The sequence below is a fragment of the Hyalella azteca genome, unplaced genomic scaffold, assembly GCF_000764305.2.
Source record: "Hyalella azteca isolate HAZT.00-mixed unplaced genomic scaffold, Hazt_2.0.2 contig12774, whole genome shotgun sequence".
Classification (NCBI taxonomy): Eukaryota; Metazoa; Arthropoda; class Malacostraca; order Amphipoda; family Hyalellidae; genus Hyalella; species Hyalella azteca.
Genome location: NW_025942721.1, coordinates 596336 through 609140, shown reverse-complemented (window position 1 = coordinate 609140; position 12805 = coordinate 596336). Strand labels below are relative to the sequence as shown.

General features: G+C 42.2%; 1 protein-coding gene across 1 annotated transcript in view; it reads left to right on the top strand.

Moving 5' to 3' along the window:
- The window catches only part of LOC108675033 (mucin-5AC), a 106489-nt gene that overhangs the window by 79534 nt on the left and 14150 nt on the right, over positions 1-12805 (top strand). Inside the window, exons 10-13 of the mRNA XM_018163019.2 lie at positions 215-450; positions 2731-2922; positions 7663-7862; positions 8461-8675. Coding sequence (XP_018018508.2) covers positions 215-450; positions 2731-2922; positions 7663-7862; positions 8461-8675 — 843 coding nt within the window. The remainder of the gene's footprint in view (positions 1-214; positions 451-2730; positions 2923-7662; positions 7863-8460; positions 8676-12805) is intronic.

Here is a 12805-nt window from a genome sequence, read left to right as displayed (position 1 = left end):
TTTAGCGCATTTTCTCATTTATGGAAAAAATGCACTATTGTGCTCGCCATGTCTGTCTGTCTGTCCGTTCGTCCGTGACCTCAAGTTTCCGTCGACGAGAAAATGCGCTCTCTGTCACTCACTGCAGTGAGTACTGAGTTATATTTTTTCTATAAATGGGAAAATGCGCTAAAAACGCCGCGGGGGCACTAAACCCTTCCCTCTCGGCGTGCAGGTGCTCAAGCGGCTCAGCAACCCGCTGTCTTGGATGGACGGTCTGGGTGGGGACGTTGGTGGGGGGACCACCGTGGGCCCCTCGGGGGGAAGTAGCTCATCTTCTATCTCGGGGGCGCCTCTCCACCCTGCCACCGACACCCACCAGCAGCAGCAGCAGCAGGGTGGTGGTGTTCTCTCGTCTGTGTTCAACATGACATCCAACGTCACATCGAACGTCTCTAATATGCTTACCAGGTATGGCTTACATTTCGTAGATTCGCAAACAATTATTCTCGTAATTTCAGTGTCTCGAACTCGGAGATTTTTTTTTAATTTGTGCCTTTTGTCCCGATCGAGGCTCTACTAAATAGCTGCTCAAGTTCGGTAGTACATGCCAGTTTTAAAGTTTTAAATGTCTCAACTAGAGTATTAGTATGTGTGATATGAACGTCTACGACGGAGTTGAATTCACACGGAAGATTTTCAAGGTCTTCGAGTCGTTGTTGACGCTGACTGTCATGTGAAATAACGGCGTTCAGTGTTCTGTTTGGACAATGTGGGTGTCGTGTTGTCATTGCTGGGGCTGTGAGAAATCTTGATCAATGATTTCGGCATTACTTCATTAAAACTAGTACCTTATCTCGGCAATGGTGGAAACATGCGGCTGCCTCTCCGTCCTAGGTTACCAACTGTGATGCAATAAAAAGTTTATTATATGATAATGACATTGATATAATGTCAGCGCTAATTTTAGACATTGCGAATTTCACAGCAGCGGTGGTCTCGAACCCCCAACTCATTGTTTCATCCAATCTTATTGTGCTAAACCGCCCAGTCACCTTACCGTTTTTGACTAGAATTTCAACAATTAGCCGCGGTTACGAACCCCCAACTCGCTGCTGCCATTCTGGTGATATATACCATTCGGCCACCACAGAGAACTTGAGAGAAGACAGTTAATTGAACTTTCACAATTTTGTGTTTCAATCAACGGATTGAAAACTTGCGAATTTTTGTGGTTTTGAATTTTTGGACATATGCGATTTTGCATTGCGTTGTCATAAGCTACTTTCGAAGATCGATCGAAATTAAATTCTGCGGATGGGAATCACGAGACCATGTGATTTTCATTCAACCTGTTGCTAGAAAACGTTGTCGTTTCTTCAAATCGAGTTCCAAAAATTTTTTTAATTCTGGAATTTTTGGCCGTCAACTTGAGTTAAAATCTCGTTTCAGGAGTTGAAGGGAATTTGATTTTGTAAAGTTGATCCTGATTCTGGCGAGCTGAAATTTTAAATCTGCAGTTGAAAGTATCGTCGAACCAAGAGCCTGTCCTTATCTGTTGATGTTTCAGAACCAGTAGTTCTGCTAATGTAGTATTTTGTGTATGCTTGGACAACAACAGTAAGTCAACCGTATGCTATTTGGCGAACAGTATCATCATTACAACGTCGCTTACAACCTCTTGCTCGATAAACCGAAGATAGCTTTATGGAGGGCAGTGCCGTGATGCAACCGTGCTGCTTAGGGGGCAATTCTTGCCTCCTCAGTAGGGGATTAGGGGACAAGTCTTGCCTACTCATTAGGGGTTAGGGGATAATTCTTGTCTTCTCATTAGGGGGTTAGGAGGCAATTCTTGCCTCCTCAGTAGGGGGTTAGGGGGCAATTCTTGTCTCCTCTGTAGGGGGTTAGGGGGCAATTCTTGTCTCCTCAGTAGGGGGTTAGGGGGCAATTCTTGTCTCTTTAGTAGGGGGTTAGGGGGCAAGTCTTGCCTCCTTAGTAGGGGGTTAGGGGGCAAGTCTTGCCTCCTTAGTAGGGGGTTAGGGGGCAAGTCTTGCCTCCTTAGTAGGGGGTTAGGGGGCAATTCTGGCCTCCTTAGTAGGGAGTTAGGGGGCAATTTTGGCCTCCTTAGTAGGGGGTTAGGGGGCAATTCTTGCCTCCTCAGTAGGGGGTTAGGGGGAAATTCTTGCCTCCTCAGAAGAGGGTTAGGGGGCAATTATTGCCTCCTCAGTAGGGGGTTAGGGGGCAATTTTGGCCTCCTCAGTAGGGGGTTAGGGGGCAATTTTGCCTTGGGAATACCTTACCTTTCCTAGAACTGGGCTACTCCTTACTAGGGCAGAGCAAATCTAACGTCTTGTTGGACTTTGGTTCCTCTTTAGTTAGTAATTAAGTTATTTATGAAATAAATACGTAGCTCATTAGGTTGTGGGCTGAATTAAAAAATGTCTAATTATGCTTAAAGTTCTGTTTAAGTTGGAAATTATTTCATTACTTATAATTTTCGCAAGTTAAACCTGTGAGCCAGCGTCAATATTGACGGTTTGTCTCCCCTGCACCGCGGACGCATCTTCAGCGACTACAGGCCCCTAATCCTGCTAAAATTATTGTTCTACTGTCTTATTATTTTGTGTGAATGTGGTTCTAGCAGGATTTTTCTGTTTACGTTGGAAATTATTTCATTACTTATAATTTTCGCAAGTTAAACCTGTGAGCCAGCGTCATTATTGACGGTTTGTCTCCCCTGCACCGCGGCAGCTCACCCAAGTACCTGGCAGACCTCGGGTCTGGTCTGTTCGCGCGGTCTCCATCAGACCCCTCCAGCCACTCGGGGGATTTTACAGACTTTTTCACCTCCCATTCCCCTCCTAACCCCCCGAATCCTTCCCCCGCGACCATGTCCCCACAACCCCCCTCCCCATTCCGACAAACACATCTCATTCTCGGCGGGTACGTACGCTTGCGTTGTGCGGACCACTGGACGTTCGTTGGTTGACATTCGTAGATCCCCGCTGCCGTCCCCTGCTGTGCTTGCCTCTCATCTTGACCAGCGTCCTTAGTTCGTTGTCTACTTCGTTCCTTAGTTTGCCTTTTATTTCGTCACTTAGTTTGTCTTCCATTCCATCCTTTAGTTTATTTTCCACTTCGTCCTTTAGTTTATCTTCCATTTCGTCCTTTAGTTTATCTTCCACAGTTCCACTTCGTCCTTTAGTTTAGCTTCCACTTTGTCCCTTAGTTTATCTTTCACTTTGTCCCTTAGTTTATCTTCCACTTTGTCCCTTAGTTTATCTTTCACTTTGTCCCTTAGTTGTTGTCTACGTCGTCCTTTAGTTTATCATCTATTTTTTCCTCTGGCTTATATTAAATATTTATATTCCTGACTACGACCAATTGTTTCTATTTCCCCGCTATGCCCTCATTTTAAAATTCCTCTTGTATACTGCAGTACTTTCATTACCATTCCCTTCCTTTATCACCCCCTTGTTAATTACTAAAGCCTTCTCCCATTTACAGTTACTTCTACACTTAAATGTGTCCTCGCTATTGTTCCAACGATCTTCTATTCATGCATTCGCTGTATTTTGATCTTATCTTGAAGCCTTTTTAAATATATTTTTTGTTTTTTAAGGTTTCCTCTCGTATTATTGCTTGTTTGTGGTCCCGGTTCTCCCCCACGTTTTCAAGTAACGTTTTATAGCCGCACGAGTCGCGTCAACTCGTCTCCCTACCCACATACCCGTGCCACAATAAACATTTCTCGAGCTCCATGGTCTATACTTTCAAAAAAAGTTAAGAGATCGTATGTTCATCAGCCAATCATTGACGGCCTTTCAAGCAAAATCCACCAATCATAGACAAGAAAATAGAGCGTAAGTACTTACGTTCACTTAATCATAGACAAGAAAATAGAGCTAAAATCCACCAATCATAGACAAGAAAATAGAGCGTAAGTACTTACGTTCACTTAGCGAATTTTGAAAGTATGGCCCCAGCTGTGTTGCTAACATTGCTCGATTTAACATTTTGTTATGTCAGTACAACGTTTGGAGCATTGCAGGTGTAAGGTTATGTATCGCAATAAATCTCTTCTAGATTATACATACTAACTCTCGGCTATTATTATTCGGAATTTTTTTCTATTGCACTAACTCTTGTACATTGTACGTTATTGGCTGCGTTTAACTCTCGGCTATAATTATTCAGAATTTTATAGTATTGCACTAACTCTTTCACATTCTATGGTGTTATTAGGTGCGATCATCCGGCACTGTTTTTCTAGTTTGATTAATTCGTTCTTTATATGATTTATTTTTGTTGCATTAGAATGTATTCAAACTACCTATTCATGTTTGAGAGCTGATTTTATCTATAGTTCTGTGCTTCAGATTCAAACCACAAAATTTATAGATCCCAAAGTATTCTTTAGCAGCAGATGTTGTTATGTTCTTTTTATCTATTTAAGTTTATATGATCTTTCGTTTTCAAGTTCTTTCGGTTTTCATTAATATGTGCCTTATTTTACTTGACTCCCATCCGCTCTTTGCTATCCCACAAAACATACACATCTTTCACTATTCACTTATCAAATATGAAATCAATATGTTCATTTTGTATAATTTATTACTACTGGGTTTGTACATTCCCCGCATATATACATGATATCTCTCACTGTAAGTATCCCTGCATAATGTACTGTTTATCAGAACCATACGTTTACTTTGCCAGAAAAGACTCCTATATGAGCGCTGGGCCGCCACACCATATCCATGTGTCGCCACAGTGTATCCATGTGTCGCCACACCATATCCATGTGTCGCCACACCATATCCATGTGTCGCCACAGTGTATCCATGTGTCGCCACACTGTATCCATATCTCGCCACACTGTATCCATGTTACCACACCGTATTTTTCACTCACTCCCCGCGACTGCGACAGGTGCCAATGTCTGATGAGCTGCGACGGGCGCTCTACGCGACCTCAGCCTCCATCACCAGCCTCGATGTCGAAGCCCTGCTGCCAGAAATGCTCGACTCTTCAGACATCATCGATCACCAGCTTTTTAAGGTGTGTAAATCGCGAGTTCTTTTAATGGGGGCTGGCATTTTACTTGTCTATTTAACGAGCATCAAACTAATGTGTTTGACGCGTCATCTGGGCTTTGCTGCTACAATTAATAGACATCAAATTATTTTCGCTGCTCTACGATTACATCAACCGTATGATTTTTGTACAGTAGCCAACCAAAATAACCAATCATTACCTCAATATTTTTTTTATAAACTATCATACAGACCTCATTATTCTTCCTAGAATTGGAGCTTTGCCTTGACGCATCACTGAAACAAGTTATTTTATCTATCACAATATCGTTTAATTCTAAGAACATGGCTTCGTTTTACTGTGAAAAACCATTATTGTTCACAAGCATCGCTTGCTTTTTCTGTTTATTTTCACCGGAACAAATCAGTCTAGAACGAGTAGTAGAATTGCTTGGCTTTATTTCATTGTGATGTGCCGTGCGTGCAGAACCTGTACCGCAAGCTACCGCCGCGGATGCAGAGCTACTCGTGGCGCCTTGTGTTCAGCACGGCGCAGCACGGCTTCTCCCTCGCCTCGCTCTACCGCAAGATGCAAGAGTTGCTGGACGCGCCTGTCATGCTTGCCGTCCAGGACACCCAGCAGACGGTGAGGGTGCAGGAGGATGGCGTCCAGAAGGCGATAAAGGAGGGCTTAGGAAGATGGCGTCCAGAAGGCGATAAAGAAGGGCTTAGAAAGATAGCGTCCAGAAGGCGATAAGGGATGGTTTGGTAGTTTGGCCCATAGTCCCATACTTTCAAAAAAGTTGAGAGATCGTAAGTTCATCAGCCAATCATTGACGGCCTTTCAAGCAAAATCCACCAATCATAGACAAGAAAATAGAGCGTAAGTAGCGTAAGTACTTACGTTCACTTAATCATAGACAAGAAAATAGAGCGTAAGTACTTACGTTCACTTAGCGAGTTTTGAAAGTATGGTCCCATGTCTGTTTACCCTGACGATTACATGCAAGCCGCGCTTTTGCTCACCCGAGTGCCGTGCTATACGAAACCATCGGCCCATCCTCGCCTTGTTGATCACTAGGTTTGCCTGTACTTCATTGTTATTATTTGTAATAGTTGTCGCATGTGGCAGGATATCGTTGAAATAATAAAATTCATTGTTTAAAGGGCTCGTTAAACCCTTTATTGTTCTAATTAACCTGCACAAAATGTAGGAATAGCGGATCTATAATGGGGCATAGGAGTTATCGTGGGTTTCCTGGGTTAACATGTGTTGTTTCTTAACTGTCAGTAGCGTTGGCTAATACCGCGTTCAAGTCTTCTCACCAGTGTAAAGCGTTCAATTAAAGAAGTGTGCAATTAAACTCTGATTAGATCTAATTTAATTAAATTGAAGTGTTCAATTAAATTCTAGATCAAAAGAAGCGTTTCACAATATTTTTCAATTTCTGATGAAGTTCGTCACTAGTTGAGTTTTCATTCCTGTCGACGTGTGGCCGTGCCCTCGCTTTCCTGGCGATTCCCAGACGGCTTATATACCTCACATCCGCTTGTGTGTATCCTTGCACTAATTAAATATTCCTCGGAGCATAGGATGGTGCATGTCAAACATCAGTAATCTTTAACTGGAAATAATACATAATTTTTTTATTAGTTTTTTTTTTCGCCAATCTCTAGTGTGTCGTCCTATTCGAGGGAGGCTATAGCAAGCAAAGGGAAAATCCTCCGCATTACTGGTCCCTATGTTTAACTAGATGTTGTTCTAGTTCACCCGTCGATGTTATTTGTGTGTTTTTCCTCTATGAGTAACGAACTAAGTCTTAAGAGGTAACGAAGTGTATACTGTTAACCTAATCTATGTATAACCCTACTTGATGGTTTTTAAGTTCATTTCACTCCGTCTTCGTTCATTATCAGCGTACGCCCTTGATTGTGTGGAAACAATAGTTCCTCGTTTATTTCAAGATGCGAAAATCCCTTCATGAAATCCCGTTAAATTTCGGGCAACATTCCAATATGAAGAGTTGATCGTTGTAGAGTTGTAGTGCATGCGTGAGCGCAAGAATCTGTTCACTGCTAACCCAATCTAAAACGTCCTATATGCTTTTTAACACTCGTGCCGTGGGTCCATTTGTACTAGAACGAGTTCTAGAGGAACTTGCGTAACTCAAGTTGTTCTTATACCGCTTTGCTATTCTTTCCTTTTTTGATCTGTTTATTACATTCGTTAAAGAATCTTAGATTAATTAAATATTACATTCGTTGAAGAATAATATTACACATGATACCTACGTTTGCTTATTAAATCACGAGCATGGCGGTCACAGAAAATAGTGTCAGTCCAGATTGAGATTACTAGCTTGCGGTGGTAATTTAGGTTGTCTTTTTCAGTTCCCCATCGTTACGAGGAATAGTCTTACTGGCTGATCATCTCGTATCAAAGTTAATCACGAAAGTGGAGTTTTTAAATGCCAATGTAATTATGTGCGATACTAATGAATTTACTTGCCATTACAAGCTCTGTTCCGTCTGGCTTATTAGCTTACCTCAACCAACGTAATAATACAATTGATAAAATTGATAAGGGGCATTAGAGAAGCTATTTGACTTGAGGGTAAAGTGCTCTGCTTTGTCCCTCTGAACGCAGACGACCCTCACTGGACCTGGCGCGTCGCTCGTCCCCTCACAGCTCCCAGGAGACGCTGCCCTCGTCAGCGCCTCCTGCGGGGGGCGCCCTCACCTCGGCGGGCACACACAAGCGCGCGCAGTTCAAGGACGGCACCAACGTCGGCTTCAGGAGCCTCGTGCCTGTTGATGACGTCACCAACCTCTTCTCCAGTGTTGATAGTGAGTGTTGGTGTGTTGATAGTGAGTGTTGATGACGTCACCAACCTCTTCTCCAGTTAAGCGCTGAGAGGAGGGGAGTTTACCCTTGCAACATTCAAGAGACAACTGGACAAGTGGTTGAGCAAGATCCCGGACTGTCCAGTTTTTGGAAACTACCATCAGCAAGTGACAAGCAACAGCATCTTGCATCAGCGTGCCCAAATGAGGGCTAATAGACGGAACCGTCCAACGTTACATCCGACGACGACTCGGAGACGGAGGACGACGAAGGCGGCGCATCAGCGTGACCGTGGACTGCGACGTCCTAAACCCATCATAAGGTCATATTTTAATTGGAATTAGAAGTAGAGGATTTCTGAGAGAGTTTGAATAGGAATTGATAAGCGGTGCTTTCCCTTGTAGCCGAAAAATAAAATACACTAATAAAATACACTAATAAAATACACTAATAAAATAGGCTAATACAATTAAACTCATGTAGCCTTCTTGCCTCGTAACCTGGCCTGCATGCCTCGATTGATAGCTTGGCTTCAAAATCTGAAAGAATTGAGTCAATTGTGTGAATAAATAATTTTTTTCTTGTTATTCTTACGAAGAGCGGCTGACCTTAGCCGACTGCTGGACCTGTGGGGCGGTGGGATCTACGGGGAAGTGGACGAGCAGAAGATCGCTGAGCGCGGCCTTACCCTCATATTAGAGGACACAGACCTGGCGGTACTCGAGGGCAAGAGTCCTTCCGGCAGCAGCGGTGCAGAGGGCGACGCAAGCGACAGCGGGGCGCAGCTCAAGGATATCACTAAAGAAAGCTGGGAGGTGAGACCTCGTCTCTAGACGCCATTGCGATATTTTTTCTCAAGAATAGCTTCTTTTTAATTATCATTCGGCATAATGGTTGCGTATTCTTGACTACCTGTTTTCCTTCTTGAGAACGTCACGTTTTAACCTATTTCTCGTCAAAATGTCTCTTTTTAACTTTTTTCCTAAATAATGTCGTGTTTATTCATATGATTTATGCTTAGTTCTATTTACAAACTTATTAATTGCTTTGTCACTATATTGGCTTGCATTGATTGAAGTTTTTATTTTAGCTCTATTTATCATTAGTATGGTTTCTTTGTTCACTTCTTGCCGTGGATTAGTGTTGTGATTTGTTGTTGGTCTGTGGTGAGGTGTGGTGCTGCAGTGTGGAGGTTTGTTGTTGGTCTGTGGCGTGGTGTGGTGCTGCAGTGTGGAGGTTTGTTGTTGGTCTGTGGCGTGGTGTGGTGCTGCAGTGTGGAGGTTTTTTGTTGGTCTGTGGCGTGGTGTGGTGCTGCAGTGTTGTGATTTGTTGTTGGTCTGTGGTGAGGTGTGTTGTTGTTGGTCTGTGGTGTGGTGTGGTGCTGCAGTGTGGAGGTTTGTTGTTGGTCTGTGGCGTGGTGTGGTGCTGCAGTGTGGAGGTATGCAGAGTGACACAATTTATCTTATCATTAATTACAGTTTTATGACTTAGCGACTGAACATATGAACGGAATTCGTTCAAAACTCAACTCGACCGTGAGTGGATTTGCCATGAACTATTAGATGTCTTCGCTCGGCTTGAGTGTAGCAATATCAGCTGCATCATACTTTCAGTAGCTAGTATGCCTGTCACTTTCGTTGGCAAGTGTGGAAATTGAGAAAAACTTTCTAATTATTTATATGAGTTGATCATTTTTACACAAAAAGTTAAATTGAATTTCGAATAAAGATGACTCAATGATTTCTGTTCCCAAGTCAGCGTTCAAGAAAAATAAGAAAGGATTGACTACTAGAAACTGAGTAGGTTTTATTTCAAGGTGGAAGCATAGTATTATAGCCGGCTCGGTCATCTATGTCTGGCCTCAAACGTCGCATCTGCAGGTAGACGAACCCTAATTTGAGAAAATTGCGTGAACAAACGAGGTACTAATATCCTATCCAGTGCTCAAACAAAAAAAAAAAAAACGGTGGAATTCAAAATTTATTAACGGTCCAGCCCTAAAGGATCGTCCAGTTTTAGTAAATTAGCTATTGCTGCAGGAGTGCCTCTAAAAGGAGCTGCTACCCTAACAAAATTCGGGGACCGCCTAGGCTTCGACCGAATAGTCACTACACTCGGCGCATAGTTATTCTGGGTCAGTTGGCCAACTGATCGCAATCAGCGACTAGTCAGAACCTCCTGGCCGACTTTATGGTCTCCTGAGAGTAGGGCAAGAGTTGGCAGAATCCCCTTAGTCCCCTCACCAGGCTCTGGTAGCTGTCTGATTCGGGGGCCAGAATGTAGACCAAAAAGCGGACATAGAGAAGCTGATTTACGTTCGGTCCGAGTCCTAGGCGGTTCATAATTCAGGCTCGCCACCAACTAAAAATTTTGATAGGGTAGGCAAATTTCCGATCAAGCGGGAGCATCTTGCGGTTAGAAGTGGTGTAGGAAATCTGATAGAAGTGGTGTAGGAAATCTGAACATTTCCGTTGCAGTAATTCTTCTTCAGCTTCGGCTTGAGACCGTCCAAAATACTGATTATTATAATTAATAAAATTAAATTGAATTCCACAAGATTTTTGTACAATTTTCATCAAAAACTAATCGATTGCAGCTACTAGGTTCAGGAATGGATGTCCGTGTTTAACTTTGATGTAGATATGCTGTTACCTACGTAATTAGTTGTGTGGCTCTACAAAAGCCCAAGTTTTGTCATATTACAAAAGTGACCGATATGTGTCAGCTTTGTCTATAATTGACTTCTTTCCTATGTAGTAAGCTGCTGCCAATTAACTTGGCTTCAATATATCTCATTGTATCGTCTGGAATATTACAGCATCCAGGAGGCATATTAACATCCAGCGTAAGGATAGAAAATTAAAGACTAGCAATCCGCGTAATGAAACAGTTTGTGAAAATGGACTTTGGCTATCATTTCAACTTGAAATGTGACTCATTGATTACGCCACTTCAAATACTATAGTCCTGGGTCGATGTGTCATAAAAGTGTCTGGCAAGGTGTCGTGTGTCACAGAATCACAGAAGCAAGTGCGGTGCCCTCAAGACACTCGAGCCACGTGTAATTAAGCGATAGTCTTGACACCCTCTTCACGTTACACGAAGCTGTCACTCATGACACTTAAATTATTATGCCTATTGTTGGGCCTCAGTTCTCGCCTCTAGCAACACTGCATCAACGCCAATTTTCGTTCATTTTAAAGTTTCTCAAGACGTAATTTTTCAAAATTTCGCGCCCGAACAAAAAGTTGTCATATTCTTAAATGTCTTGCGTTATCATTACGAGGTATATTTTCTGCAAGACTTACATCATGTTCACTGAAGAATAAACAAGGTTTAAATTCAATAATCAACCTCTTTATAATCGGGCCTGAGCTTTGCTGACGCCCAGCATCGGAATTGATGTGTTAATCTTAATAATCGGAATGGATGTTAATAATGCCCTCATCTAAATCGACCATTCACTTTTCATGAAAGATTAAATTGAATGAAAGATTAAATAAAAAGATAAAAAAAAAAGATTAAATGAAAGATTAAATTCGCCGTTTAGTTGCTATTCTAGATGCTGGACGGAATCACAATTAGAAGACAGTTATGTTCTTAGCTTTGCTAGGTAGTGCCAATTTCTGGAAAAGGACGAACCGTACGACTTCTGGCTAATTCGGTTCGCGGTTTACCGGTTTAATATTAGCTTTCTAAAGCCATGCCGAGCATACACTCTGTATGTAACTGCAAAAGATGTCGCCGGGCGCCAATGTTCGTGTTGTGATTGTTAACAATGGCACAGAAATCATTTGCTCCTAAAAATGTGCAGAATATGTGTGAATAAATAGGAAGTTATTCGACGAAATTTGTGTTCTATACTTTTTTTGGTATTATTTCAAGATTACTGATTGTCAAGATTACTTTTCATTCCGAGAAATACTAAGTCGGTATGTCCAAAGAAATTACTTCGTGACTAAAAATTTTGTATCTCGTTACTCCTTCCTAATCGGATGACGGTTAAGAATCCCCTTGATATGCTCATATTATTTCAATAGCCACTTAAAATTAGGGAAACATAAACGCTTAAAAGGCAATTCAAATTTCAGCAGCAAAATTTAAAAGTCACAGAATGATACCTCCACACTCACCCCATAACCATGAAATAATTGATTAATCGTGAAGGAATGACAGGCAGCCACAACAGTCAAGAAAAATCGAGATTTTTGCTCATTTCCATCCGAACGCATTTCTCGCAGCGACATGAGGCGTATCGTTCCGCGTGACTGCGCTGAAACGGACCCCAAAGCAACAATTCTTAATAGAGCACTGCATGCATAGGAGAAAGGTTGTAATGATCAAGTACCAAGAACGCTGCTTTCCTCACTACCTAAGGTTTTTTTTCAGTGAGAAACTACATGTTTCAAAGAACGTCGCTCCTAAAGAAACCTATATCATACTTAGTTCGTTCAGTATCTGACTGCGGGTCTAAGTCGTGGGGTTACGTTATGAAGGCTAGATTTATTGCATAAGTTCTCTGTCTCGTAGCGGGCGACAGACGACGCCTCGTGCCAGCTTCTTGTCTTTTATCTTGCTCTTTATTTGACCTTTCTTCGTGCTGATCTTTCTTCGTCTCTTCAAGTCGCTTATACGCTTCATGTTACTCGCCAACCAATATAGCGACATCAACACGAGCTCAATGAAAATGATTGATTTGTACATTTCCATAGTGGAATATCATAATACGTAAATAATATTATAACATATACTACTGGATAATATTATAAAATTCTTCAATAATATTATGCTATTGGAATTTTTGCGGTGGTCGGCTAGCCGCAGTTTCCTAGTTTCTCTCAAGTCACCTCAGTCTCTTCACTCCTCAGTGGCTCAGTGACTCAGTGTCTCAGTCGCGCTGTGGTAATGGCCACAGCAACATGTTAGTGAATAGTGCTCCGAGTGC